The sequence below is a fragment of the Pinus tabuliformis genome, chromosome 5_1 (assembly GCF_031772625.1).
Source record: "Pinus tabuliformis cultivar Carrire ecotype Pingquan chromosome 5_1, CPIR1, whole genome shotgun sequence".
Lineage (NCBI taxonomy): Eukaryota > Viridiplantae > Streptophyta > Pinopsida > Pinales > Pinaceae > Pinus > Pinus tabuliformis.
The window spans coordinates 638,836,823-638,851,833 of record NC_142305.1 but is presented as its reverse complement, the minus strand read 5'-3'; the positions used below and the strand labels follow the sequence as shown (position 1 = coordinate 638,851,833).

Genomic DNA, 15,011 nt, shown 5'->3' with positions numbered 1-15,011 from the left:
TCCTTTTCTTCATTAGAAAGTGATCTTATAGTTCACATCTGGCTTTCCTTCATACAACTGCCTCTACCAAGTCATGTTTCTTTCAGGATTTTTCATCCGTTCTCATGAGTACTAGTTGTAGGTGACATCTACAACTCTCTTTCGGTAGCCTTGTTTCAACCCAACCTGATGCTCTCAAAAATCAAAATAAACATCAAACCAAAGTTACCTCTTTATCATGGCCTTTGTCATGACAAGCTTCTAGCAACATCAACATCCAAAACATGTATGAATCCATCTCCAAGACATTCATTACCAAGGTTCTCCCTTTCCAGGATACATATCAGGGTCTTCATACCTTCTACATGGAGATGACATAGCTAATCCTTGTCTTATAGATGCATTTTCCTATGAACTCTTCCTTCATTTTCTTCACATATTGCTTTCCTCAGGATCTTCTTTACATGGTTCTTTCAACATAGGAACCATGATTGTCAACCACCTCATATTCTTCATGAGGTCATATTACATTGATTCCATCTTGTCAATATGTATAAGAGTTCAAGTCATATTGTCTACATGTCTACATGCATCTTTTTAATGGAAGAGATTCTTCTTCTTCAATCATGCTCATGAGATAGAGCATTCAACCATTCTTTCTGCAACTATATGATGACATGACTTTATCTATCTATTACCAAATGTATATGTACCTCTTCCTTCATGTGGTCATCTAGGCTTCCTTTGGCAACTTCCTTTCCTTGCTTGAAGATGAAAGTACTTCAACCAACTTGACATGTTGCACACCTTGGCCATCATACATTACTAGTGGATCCCACAAGGTGGAATGTGGATTATTTGTGGGTCACTTGCTTTTTCTAAGTGGAGGATCTTGATGATCCTCATTTTGCAAATGCTTCCTTCTAATAATGATCAAGATCCTCATTTTGCAAATGTTTCCTTCTAATAACGATGATGCATGATAACCTCTTTATCTTCTATCTTACTAGATGACTTTGTCCAACCATATATACTGTCACTTTGGTTATCCTTATATGCTTCCAATGAAGATGTCATGAACTGCTCTCTTTCTATCATGATGAGTGCTTCAACCATGCTTCTATGGTGATGTCGTCTTAATCTTTGCTATAGTGCATCCTATCATACTTGTGATGCTTTCTATCATGATTACCATCTTCTATAACTAAGTTAAGGAGGTTATCTTAGTCATAATAAAGATCTTTCACTTCCTCCTCCTTTGATTTCTTCTTTTTTGATTCTTCTACTTCTTCTGTAACATGGGCTTCATTTCTTTCCTTTCTTTTGTTGTTCTTCTTCTTGAGTTTAGGACAATTCTTCTCAAAGTGCCCATATTCATTACATTCATAGCATTGGATCTTTGACATGTCAAGCTTCTTCTTTTTCTGAGGATCAAACTTTCCAAATTTCCGTTTCTTTCTAGCCATAGTTGCATATGCTTGAGCTTGTTCACTTGATCCATGTTGACCACTACGTGTCAACTACCCATAGCAGTACACCCCCTTGTTTCGCAAAAGGGATAGCGCTTGATCGACGTGTCTGTGCCATTAGACTATCATTTTCAGCTCGATCATATTATGTTGTAAACCCAATCTGCATGTGTAAATTATAAATAATCTTAGCAGATCTGAGTCATGTATGTAAATTGCCTAGGCAAACCTAATTTTCTAGTGATAATCTACATTCCGGAAGGTTTTTTGTCTCACCGATCCATGATCAGCAGAGTTTTCCTTCAGCCTAACCCCAAAGCCGGAATGGATTTTATCATTAGAATCTTAGGGGAGTCCTATTGTGCTAAATCGAGTCTATGTAAAAGTGATTGGGAATAATCCTAACTATTTGGTTAGGTTATTGCAAATCGCTTGATCTGCTAGATTATATTTGTGTCGCAGAACTGGGTGGTCTATGAGGGTCTATGTCAAATGGGTTTTCCCCCCTTGAGATGTAAAAATGTAAAAATCATGATGTAAAGTGTCTTGAGGGTTAGAAAATGTTTTATTCCCTCATAAGTCCTAGGTCCTAGGTGTTTTTTTCCAAAGGCTAAGTTCGAAGGTCTAATAAAAATAATAAAAAATATTAAAAAATTAAAAAATAATAAAATAAAAAATAAATTAAAATAAAATTTAAAAATAAATTAAAAAAGAAATAAAAATTTAAAGAATAAAATAAAATAATAAAATAATAATAAGTCAAAGTTTTGAGGAAATAAATGCAAAATTTTAATTTTTAATATATTAAAATGCTTTTAAAATTTCGACGGATGAGATTAAAAGGGATTTTGATCCTCATCGACGGTCGAAATTAGTTTGACATGGATCACTCGAACTCGCTGTTGGGAAATTTTCCTTTAAACAGGGTGTCAGGGGTCATTTGAGATCATTCGATCTATGAGTCTTGTGCTAAAGAAAGCTCTCTTGTAGTCATTTTTTTGTGCAATAAAGAAAGACTTTGGGGTTGAAATCTTGCTGGTGTTACTGTTATGGAAATGTTGTAAGATGTTTTATTTTTGTGCAAGATTTTAATTTCAACCATTAATGATAGCTTTATGAAGAGTGATTTTAAACACAGGTATCTTGTTAGTCGCTAGGGTTTGAATGGTAGTTAAATTTCTGAATATGATGGCAGGTATCTCCATTACATTTGGATTTTAGTATCGTTTTCTCCTTCTTCGTTAATGGTTGAACTAAGCTGTGCAGGAAATCCTTTTTGAGATTACCAGGTGTTCGAGGAAGTTCTCGGCTGAACCAGCCAACTCCCTGATTGCATTTTCTGAAGAGCCCATCTAGTTTTGATCCTGGGCTTATCATTTGAATTTTTCTTATGAATGCATGAAGAGTTTTCTGAAGCATCTCATAGCAAATTTAAGATTCTGAAAATATTTCTGTGGCATATTGACTAATCTGGCTAGTTAGAGCCTCTAAACTTTGAATATTGTAATTATTTAGCTGGTTCTAGGGTTTCTAGTTTTATTTCTCGCACATTTAATTTCAAGGTGTTCGGTTTTTGTTATTGTAGGTTGTAGGTCGGAAGAAAACATTTTGTCCGAAGCCAGATCTATGCCCTGGAGGGTAAGATCTGGCCACAGAACCAGTTTCTGTAGGTGTACAGTTCTGCTGCTCAAGGTTTCATTGTGATACAGGAAAATTTTTCGAAATTTTTTTAGGGAGGTCGTGCGATTGCTGTTCACCATTCTCTCCACGCCTCATTTGCTCTGCCTGTCTGCGTAATTCCTTCTTCCATCCATGCTGCCATTGATTAACGCTCAGCGATTTGTCATGCAGCTATCCCATTTCTGTTGCTCTCCCACACAGTCCATTCGCTGCCTTACGCCGCTATTTAAATTCCTCACGCGGTGACACGCTGTCTTCCCTATCCCAAGCTACCTTCGATTGCCTTCTTCAACGTGCCACTCCAGCTTTGTCCATCCCTACGTTTTCTTCTTTCAAACCTGTAGCTTTTCTCTAAGCAAAAAACAAAACACAAAAAAACACACACGCTGTCTTTCTCATCTGCGCAACAACACTCAAAACTGCAGTCCCTTCACCCACCTGCAGCCATATCTGCACTTGCAATCCGTTGCTGCGTCTTCCGCCGTCAAGCACGCTCAACCTCGAACCCTTCCGTCGAACTCACCTGCATGAGTGGTCAGTTCTTTTATTTTGGTTTGTATTTTAACGAGTTAGGGTCAGTACATATGTAATTTTTTAGGATTTCATTCGATGTTCTCTTTCTTATTTTTTGTATGTATTTCGTATGGCAAGGATTAGCATAGTTTATTTTTTTTAGATGCGTTGTTTTAGTTTTATTTAGCATGAATATAATTTATAACTTAGGATTTCAACAACAAAAATAAAAATTTCGATTTTGGATTTCTTTTTATGTTTATTTGATTTGTATATAGCTGGGTTAGCTTAGGTTTTAGTTCTTTGCTTTAGGTATTTTTTAAGTTTAGATTTGTTTTGATTTTGATTTTAAAATAAATCAAAAAAATCATAAAAATTAAAAATTAAAAAATCGTAAAAATAAAAGGCATATAGGTTAATCTTTAGGATTTGATTTATTTTTGATTAGATTTTCATTTAATCTTCAATAAAAATAAAAAATTCATTAAAAAAATATAAAAAAAGGGGGCATAAAAAGTTGATTTTTTATTTTTATTTTTATTATCCACTGGAAAAATCACAATCTTTCATTATATGATGAAAAATTACATATAGTATATGCTGTTTAGCATATGCGTTTTGTATCAGTATGTCCATATATATCGACAAACCCATTCCTGTGAATAGCCATGTCAAAAACCAAAAAAATCATCACGTAGGATGACGCTGTATAGTGTTCATATAAACATATTTACACCTCGCAGGGTGTTGTGCATAAATAAAAAACTAAGTTATCTACATCATCATATATGGCCGGTAGTTCTGCAAAAATTTAGAAACCATCCACCTGATGGTAAATTTGATCTATATAAGGCCTGTGATAGTACTAGTACTGTGTGGTACCCCTCTGTTCGTGGATTATCCACTGCCCTCTTGGCAGGTGCGTGGCTTCCTTGGATAGTTCGTCGGCACTGTGGTTATGTTCCCTGTAGATATGACGAAGAAGGATGGTATTAAAAAGATATTTTAAATGCATCACTTCATCCAGAATATTTAAGAGTGTGTGTGCGTGACATCTAGTATTTCTGTTGATCCAATTGATAATAATATTTGAGTCACCAAAGATCTGGATATCTCTGTAGTCATGACTTAAATCAAAATGTAATAGATGTCGCAGAGTTATCAGTTCTACGAAATTATTCGTGCCATCGCCTAGCCCCATCTTGACTTTGTAGTAATGCTATTGTGAGAGGTAGAGAATGAAACCCCCCCCCCCCCACATCCGTGTTGCTGAGCAGCACCATCGAAAAAGGCCCACGGATTGGAGTAGTCTATAGGATCAGGAGCAGTGGGTTTGCGCGGACGAGGAGGGGAATATTCAGAAGTTCGTGATAGGATGCAAGATTTTCGCTATAATGGGCTGCCATCTGGTTGTGCCATTTTCGAAGGTCATTTTATTTCTAGCCAACCATATAGCCCAACAAATGATCAGAGGTAGGCATGGTAAGTTTGTTCCTGCATGAGCTCTGTTCCAGGCTTCCCGAGCTGCTGATATACTGTCTCCTTCCCATGCTCCCGTGAACCTGATCTCAGCAACCACGTCTTTCCAGATTTGCTTTGTAGTGTTACAGGTGAGGAACAGATGCTCGGTTGATTCGTTGCTCTGTTTGCAAAGTATGCACCAATGAGGACCATACATGGATCTGTGCATAAACGAATCCCCTGTTGGTACCTTATTCCGAAGGATACACCAAAAAAATAGTCTGGTCCGAGGAGGTGATTTCAATTGCCAAATGTGCTTCCACCATTTTAGAATGTTTTCAGGTTGTTTTTCTTGAAGCAGGCACAGGTAGCCTTCCTTAGGGGAATAGTAACCAGATTTAGCCTTACTCCACTTGAGCTCATCTGGTCCTTCCTTTATGCGAATATGTGATTCACTCAATGCATTTGTAAATTCATTCCAGATGTGGTGCCAGTGGGGGGGCAAGTTTAGCTGCGTAGCAGATTTCCAAGCTTGAGAAAAAACTAAGGAATGCTCATGATCCACTATATTTGCAATAACAGTAATATTTTGTTGGTTAAGTAGAAGGGTGAGCTCTCTTGGGAGATAACATCTACCCCCTCCCCCAGTCCATGGGTCCAGCCCAATGCGAGCACTGGTTCCAGCGTTTATTCTCCAAGCAAGGTGACTGCGAATGAGAGGGAGTGAACACAATAGAGCTTTCCAAACCGAGGATATGCCTGTCCTATTCCAACCATTTTGTTCAGATTTCCATTTAATCTATAAAAAAAATAAAAAAATATATTTAAAAATAAAAAACTTTTGAAAAAAGACTAATTAAAAATTGAAAATTCCTTTTGATGTCTTTTTTCTGTTGTGGGATTAATATTTGTCATTTTTATATAGTTAAATGTGCTTAAGTTTTATCTGAAGATTAGCTATCTGAAAGTGATGAATCATTTTATGAACTGGTTAGCATTTGAATTTCATGGTTGAGTAATGAATTTTGATCTTTTGAAATTTATTTGCTAAGAACATTGTGCATCAATTGAATATTTTGCATCTGGTGAAATTAATCACTGCTTGGATTATATAATGCTCGTGACATGTTTGATATTTTGTAAATATTTTTAAGCAATCATTAAATTACTTCATGAGCAGCATCAATTAATAAATTACTTGGTTTTCATTAATTCCATAAGGCACTGGTCTTAAGCGTTTAAAGATCTAATCAAATTCTAAAATCGATCAAGTGCTTGTTTCCCCTACTATGTCTCCCAACCCAACTGGTTCCCAATTGGTCTTCCTTTTTTCCCATAGGGTCTACCCCCCTTAGCCTGCTTCAAGGAGATGGCTTAAACTGAGGGATTGGGGATTAGGGTGACAGCCCCCGGTTTGAGCGTTGTCACACTGCCTGGACAATCTGTGCAACAACAATCCAACATCTCTGTTTGCCTTCAACCTAGTTTCTTCAATCTTACATAATGACCAAAGTTCACTAAATGGAGTGGCTTCCTTCTTTCCATGGATACCTTATACAAAGTTGACACATTCATCAGGTAGTGCATTGAGCACAACGATGGTCATTTCTTTATCAGACATTATTTCTCCTAATTCTTGTAGTTGATCTCTTATTTTAGATACCCTCATAAGGTATGAGGCTACCCCTTCTTCCTTAGATACCTTCATCTTGTAGAATTCGGTTCTCAATGATATAAGTTCTCCTGCAGTGCTTACGTAAAACAATTCTACCAACTTTTCATAGATATCTTTTGATTTCTTCAATTTTGCTACATAAGGGATGAGGGAATCCTTGATTGATTCTATGAGGATTCTTTGAGCCCTTATTTCCCCTTTCATATACTTCGATAGTGCTTGAGCTTGATCTTGAAATGGTTTGGAGATTGAACCCTTAACATATTCAATAACTTCATTCTCTACGAGGACCAAATCTATCCTCTTCTTCCATGCAAGAAAATTCGATGACCCAACCAGTTTGTTGCTCTCCCTGTAGAATGAAGTCATGTTGATAGTAGATTCAAACATAAATATAAAGATACTTACTTGTCAAGTGAAGATGGTCCTAGATGTTGATATCTTCAACTTGATGCCTTCTTGATGATGTTGATTATTGAAGATTCCCTCTTGATGATGATTTCTTCCTTCAAAATATAGTGTTTTTTCTTCAATGTGAGAGAGATGGCCTTGATTCGTTTGCTGATGAGGTGCTCTTTTGGATGATGATTTGTAGAATGTGTGAGCTTCCCAAGAATACTTCAAGTATAGAGTCCTTCTTTGAATGAGCTAGAGTTTTTGAGGTCTTCTTCTTCTTCCTTATGATGAGATGGGTAGTCCTCTTTGATGTTCCTTCTTTTGCTCGGTCCTTATGTATCCTTCTTCAATTAATGATCTTCAAGCTACCTCTTCTTGTCTTGTCAACTTAGCTTAGATACCATGTTGAGAAATCTAGGAGCAACTTAATTAGATGATTTCTCTAACCTTGATAACTGCATGTGATGGATTTTTACTTAATTTGATTAGCTTCTTCTTTCACTTGATTGTTATTGTGTTTTCCATCATCAAACAACTACCAAACAATGAAGAACAATGAGACAAAGGGACACGAGATGTAGGCTATAAGGCAGGGCCAAAACCTCTCCTCTTGAGAGGAAAACCCACAAGAATTCTTATCTTCTTATAGAACTTCAAATGACAATTCCAAGATCTAAGATCCTTGTCAAAGACCCCTCCAAGACCAAGTCAACCTTTCTTCTTAATGAGCTTTCCTTACAAAGCTTCCAAGTTCCAACAACAAACTTCGACCTTGCAATAACTTCTCTAGCATCTTCGATCCAAGCAATTTATCCAACAACTTTGATCCTAGCAACTTCGATCCCAACAAATTTTCCAACAACTTTGATCCCAACAACTTTTCCAACAACTTTGACCCCAACAACTTTTCCTGCAACTTCGACCCCAACAACTTTTCCTGCAACTTCGACCCCAACAACTTTGACCTAGCAGTTTTAGAATTTTGTTGCACATGAGAGAGAGAGAAATCCAAAAACTTCGACTCTAGCTTCCCTCTTGAACGTCGCTTTCTTTAGGACTTCTTCCTTTTTAAGATCAAACTTCTTCTCTTCCTTCTTTGTATGTCTTGGATGTGTGTGTCCTTCAAATGAGGTTGAATGCCTCTTATATATAGGCTTTTCAGGGGTACGAATTGCCTCCATGAGGCCGACTTGTTGCAGCTAGGTTGACATGTCTTGGAGGGTCTTTTATGACTCAAATAAATTTCTTTTACATAATACAAGATGCCCAAAGGGGTCTTACATAGTACAATGACTTAGTTGACACCTGGACTTTATGACAAATCCCTAGAAGCACACAATGGGTTTTTGACCTATAAATAAAATGACCTTGAGCATGAAACCCATGCTTCAAATAATAATAATAAAATTTATTTTTCTCTTTTCATCAAATACATAAAATCATGATTACAATAGACATTATGAAGACTGAACCTAGTTACACATTTCAACAAGTGGCTGACTTGGGTCTTGTAGGGTTTATTGGCTTGGGTCTTTGGGTCTTGGAAGTCTCTTTTGCAAGCAGATTCTAAAGAATAAGAAAAGCATTTTCCAGGTTTTCCCCTTGGAGGGGTTTTACCTTGGCTTGGAGCCTATATCTTGTGTACTTTGTCTGTTGGTGATCTTCTTGTTTTGGTAATTGCTTGATGAACATAATCAAAGAAGTAAATAGAAGAACATGTAACATCACAAGTAATTATCAAGCTAAGGAAAATAAGTAATAATCATCAAGTCTCCATATTTTCCAAAAATCGCTAACCCTGAAATTCACATTGGCTACACTGGCAAGCTTGCTACGACCTACTGCTGCTAGAAATCAAGGACTCCTTTCCTGCAACTAGAAAACTGGGAACTTTCTGAGAATTTTTGGAAATTCCCTCTCTATGTACTTTTCTTTTCCTGCCTTGTGTTGATTTGCTGTTGCAAAACCCTTGCTACAAATATTTTGTGCTAGATCTGCTCTGCGAATTAACTGATTTATTCACTGGAAACCCTCTCCAACACACCTACTTCCTGCTGTTACTGCTCCCGAGACAAATAGAACTTTTCCTCCACCCTGGATCTGGATATCTAATTTCTGCCTCTAGCAATTCGTTCTGTCTAGCTGGCTTGTGCAAATTTGAAAATTCGTTCTTCGAATATCCCTCTAAATCTGCACAAATCTTACTTCCTTCGCCTAAAGCCTCTAATCTAATCTTTTTTGCTCTAATACCATGTGAAAATTTCTTGAAGTGCGGTAGCTAGATATAATTCTCCTAACTTTAAAAGTTTATTTGTCTTCCGTTAAATTACTATTAACGACAAATAGCGAATAATTCACTATGCAATTCTTCACAAATAAATCGCTGCGGAAATATAAAACAGGAACTGGGAAATAGATGCGCACACACATTAAAATGACACCGTTGTTTTTGGACAATTGTCACTGGGAAAATCCTGAAGGCAAAACCAGTGCAACATATGAGGGTTTTATTATTATGCAACAATTTGAGAAGATTATTACAACTGGTTGCCCAATTGGCAAACCTCTGGCAATTTACTGGCAAAATATATTGGAGGCACTCTTGTCTCCTCTGCAACTGATCTGGCCTCTCTCTGGGCAACTCACACACCTATCTGAAATTTGCACGTCCTCTAGAAATGTGCACTGTTGCTCAGAAAAAATTTCGCACAACCCTTGAACTACCTCCAATTGGGACATCTAGCCTCCCTCTACGTCTGCAATGAATTCACTCTACCTTTTGGACACTAATTCGGCTTCCAACAACTAAAACGAATCTCTTCCGGCTACTCGAATTGGGGTTTTTGGCTAACTCGCATTGCATAAATCGATCTCTTTTGCTCCCCCTTTCCTACCTCTTGGACACTAGAAAACTGAGGAAAATTTTCTCTGGATCTTTGCTCCCAAATCTCCGCTGCTACCTCTCTCCGATGCTCTTCCCTGACTCAAACTGCTACCTAACTGAATACTATGAATTGGGGAATCCCATTGTCGTGCTCACCAACTGTAAGCTGTCTCCATCTCCAACCCCATCGACTTGCTTTTATAATCTCTTGTTGGAGCATCAACATGCAAGATCTAATCATGATCGATGGCTCAGATCATCTTAGACTCCATCAAGTCACCTTTCTGGAAGTCTCTAGGGAAAAATCAATTTCCTCAATTAATACCTATTAACTAATCAATTTTCCTAAGTTAGACTTAGGATTCTTTTACTTATTGATCATTTAATTTAATTGAGGGATTTCTAGGTGTTTTCTCTCGAAACCTTTTCTAGGTTTTGGAGATCTCGTGTTCCTTAGCCTCTTTGACAACTTAGAGACTAGAACACCTATCCGATGCTACCATATCCATAAAAAATAACAACCCAAGTCACAAGGCTAGCAAAGGTACCCACAAGACAACCACTTGGCAGATTATTAATTTAATTACCTGTTTTCTAATGTTGGACTTAGGAAAAATTAAAAAGGCCAATGTCAAAATATAATTAGATCTCAACCCTTCATGAAGATTTAATATCAACCATTGGAGGTGATGGTGGGCCCAGGTCGACTTATAAGAGGAAATAGGGTGCAAAAGTGACTAGTTCAATTCACATAGAGTGTGTCTTGGCTCAACAAGAGGGAGTTAGGGTTTCAGCAGACAGCAAGCATGATCAGCGACCAAGAGGGAGAGAGAGGTGGACAAACAGCTCTATCTCAGCTCAAGTTTAGTGTGGACGTACAATGGGTAGCAGTCTGCAGGAAAAGGATGTACTGCACGGCCTTACAATTCGTACCATTGTGTGCAGCCGTACATCAGCACAAGTGCGCAGGGGGTGGTTCGATTTTGCTTGGGAGCTGTTCAGAGGGTTTTGCTGTAAAAGGGAAGTGTTCCCTTGCTGTAGTAATTTCTGAAGATTATTTTTTTGCTGAGCTAATAGAAAACAAACACAGTTTGCAGGTTTTCCCTGGAGTTGGGGTTTCTTGGGTATATCCAGTGTCTTATGTGTTGAATGTGTTTATCTTCAGCTTTATTTACTGTGCATGCTATAGTTAGAAAACAAAGCGTATTTGTGATTTAACTTTCAGAACAGTAGTTTAGTTGTTTTCTAGTTGCATACTTGGAAAATCATAAATCAATTGCTGGGTTTTAATGAAATCTATCATGATGTAGCATTGGATATATTGTACATCCTATATATTAGTTTTGTTTTCATATTTATTTGGCAATGCATTTAAAATTTGATGTTGTCATTGCTTTAGATGTTTAAAAAATTCAAAAAATGTATATTTTTGTATTAAAAGAAATTGCCAATATTTTGCAATATTTTGCTTCTCTGAATGCTGGGAGTTGTTTTTACTGACATGATGTCAGCAACATTGTCACAAACATGTTTATAATTACAAAGTTAAAACATAAAAATGGATTCCTTAGGGGTTATTTAGAATGTCCAAACGGCTGTTCAAAGGCATTATGTCAAATTGTTAGAGGCTTCTCCAGGATGTGGCATGATTTTTATTTGAATTTTCTGTTAGGTCATTTTCTGGCAAATAGGATGACCTAGACGTTTGGTGAGTAACTTAATATGCAAAATTTGAGGTGTCCAGTGATATGCTTGATTAAATAATCCCTTGTCAGTTTTTAAATGAAATGTACTTTCAAATAGGGCAGTGGATACTAATCTTTAATCGTGAAGAATTCCTTGGAATCCCACTGGACTGCTCTTCATTTAATTTGTTTTGTTTGGAAGATTTTCAATGTAGATTTAATATGTACTATTTGAAATATCGTACAATGATGAGAGCAGGGACTCTCCATTCATGCACGTTTCCCTTGACATACTGGCATCAGTAAGAGATGACTAATATTTTGTTTTTAGAAATAAAAAATGCAACAGAAATTTGTCAACCCTTGATGAACGTTTACATTGCTTTTGTTTTGAGGATGTGATAGTAATTTTTTTTGCTTTTTAGAATGTAATTTAAGCCCATTTTATTGTATTCTTAGGAGTCTATGGCAGGACAGATAATATATAGTTGATAATAAATACAAAGCCTTGGAGGTGTGTACATTTTAGAATTGCATTTTTTTATTCATCTCCAACTATTGTCATCGATTTTCAGTTTGATGCCTTTTTTTCCGTAAGTTGCTCCTTCTATCAAGTGCTATCTTTGCCAAAGTGGTTGATTTTTGGGAAATAACTCCATGAAAAAGGTACCAATAATCATTCCTTGCAGTGAGTATATGAGTTATAGATTAAATCTGCAACCCCTTTCCAAATCATGTTGTTTTAGCAATGGGAAAGCATCCAATGGAGGACTTATTATTTTTGTAGAATGTATGGAATGTCAACATCCCATTTCATTGTCTACATATGAGTTGTGATAGGATTAATATGATGAATTATCAGTCTGAGACTATCGATTGCTGTTTTAGTCACATAAGAGACAACTGGCAAGAGGCAAAAGTGTATAATAAAGGTGCTTTATTAATGCAGGGTCATGTTTAAAAAGTATCGAATACATATTTATTCATGAAGATATTCGCACTAGGCAACCAATTCCACTTGAGTAAGCAACATACATGTGTGCCAACACGGTATGCATATTTATTTAAGAATTGATAATATTTTAAGATTCTCTCACTTAAATATTTTAATGTATTATTTGGTGCCCCTGGTTAATAAAAAATACAAAAACACTAACATTGATGCCCCCCACACAAACTTTTATCTAACTTTTGATTATGGATATCTTGTACAAACAACTTTTCAACAAAATTTCTTCTGGTGTCAGTTGAAACCTCTCTCTTAGTCGAGGCAGTTGTCAAGTCACATTGTTGATTCAGTTGTTGAGATGACTTATGGATGTCAATGTCGACATGTATCTTGGGTCTACTTACTATGTTATTGTCTACTCGGGATCAGTTATGGACTGTACTCTCCCGTGACATTTATGTGTTATGCCTTTTTCAGTCTGTAGCAGGTACAATTTATTTATGGCTCCAGTTTGTGGCATTGTGCCATGTTACAATACTGACCATGTTTTGGTACTTTCTACGATTTGTGACAAAGTAGGTCACACAGCCAATGCAAAGTAAATATTTTGGCATCTTACAGAGAAAGTAATTATTGTTGCATACTGTCTGGGAAAGTGTGTTCAGCATTTCAATCATCTTATAGGTTATACCTGTATATACATATGATATGGACACTCTTAGCTTTCATCCCTAAATACATGCATACCAAACATCATGGATTTGTTACAAATTCTACTGATGATTTCAAACACAGGGCTTATACAATGAGCCATCAACTGTGTTATGCCCCTAGGATTTAGTGCATGTAATAATTGTGTACATAATTGGAAACAAGTACTACCAAAAAGTTTATGCAACAGAGAATCAATAGTATAAACAGCAGATTATGATCATGAAGCTCAAGAAATATGTATCAGAATGAAGTACTTTTTCCCAGTCATAGAAGTTGCCTTGTGGCTATGTTAGCTATGAATGCTCCCTCAAAGCATACCATTTGTTTTTAGTGCATGTTTGTATATATGGAAACAGACATGTAATTTTCTTAGTTTTTTACTGAGATTTCCTCTATTTGCATTTGTCTGCATCTTATTGTATCACAACTATGGCTCTTGCATGCGTCTTAGTTGTATATGATGGTTGTATGCACATGCATGTACATAGCTTATCAAAGAAATCAATTTCCATATTTTCTTGGTTGCAATAAATAAGTTTTCCACAAGAAAATTTCAGACATTACCTTGACAGAAAGCATTATTTATTTAGAAAAAGGCTTGGCTATATGGCATTAAACAAGTCCAAGCTTGCTAGTTTTGAGGTAGAGGTTTATTGGATCAATGATTATAATGCTACCATGTGATCAATCATTTCAGATGGATTTAGGTATCACATATAAAGGCTATTGTAATGTGACTGACATTTCTTTTCTGATAAGTGAAATTTGAGTTTTCGATGTTGAACACTATTTTTATCATTTAAGTGGCAGATTCTTTTATACAAGGTATTTGTTGTATTGGTATTTCTCATAGTCTAAGAGCTATGTTTTAACTTGTGTATCTCAGACTGCTGTTCTAGAGGAAGAGGCATATCCAGCACTGGATGAGTTGACATCGAAAATCAGTACTCTCAATCTTGAAAGAGTTAGACAGATCAAAAGTCGTTTGGTTGCAATATCTGGTCGTGTTCAAAAGGTCAGTTTATTGGATTGCTGAATCTTTTATATGTAGATTTGAAGAGTCCAAAGTGCATGTAAGAACCATACTTGCTAGGAGATGTGGGCACTGGTACTCCATTTTTGAAATCTAGGTATGTGGAGACATGGGCATGCAGTACATGAAATGAAATGTGAATTATAAAAGTTCAAAAAATAGAAATTTAAATTTCAAAATTATAGATTTTAAAATTATAAAATGAAGAACAGTGACATTGAACAATTGTCTATATCATAATATCTTGCATCAATTAAAGATATTTATGTGCAACAAGAGTCTAGACTATAGTCTTTTGTGAAGATAATATGAGCCACAAATCTTCAAATTTTAAATGCTTCAACTTTACAATGAAAAATTAGCTCTAACCCAATAAATACATCATTCTCTTTGTGTTAACATGCTCTGTACATTTTCTAAGTCCTTTGTCAACATACTCTTCGAGAAATCATTTCCCTCCAGCTTTGTTGTGGTTCATTTGTGATGGGAGGTAGCTTAGTGAGGCCATCACATTGCCACATAAATGCTGTTTGTTATTAATAGTTATTGCTAGAGGAATATCTCCAATGTTGG

At 36.3% G+C, this 15,011-nt stretch overlaps 1 protein-coding gene across 2 annotated transcripts in view; it reads left to right on the top strand.

Annotated features, from left to right (window-relative positions):
* Positions 1-15,011, top strand: part of LOC149166593 (magnesium transporter MRS2-3-like) — a 245,658-nt gene that overhangs the window by 106,208 nt on the left and 124,439 nt on the right. For both annotated transcript variants that reach the window (XM_089432701.1, XM_089432700.1), the window contains exon 3: positions 14,292-14,420. In XM_089432701.1, coding sequence (XP_089288827.1) covers positions 14,292-14,420 — 129 coding nt within the window. The remainder of the gene's footprint in view (positions 1-14,291; positions 14,421-15,011) is intronic.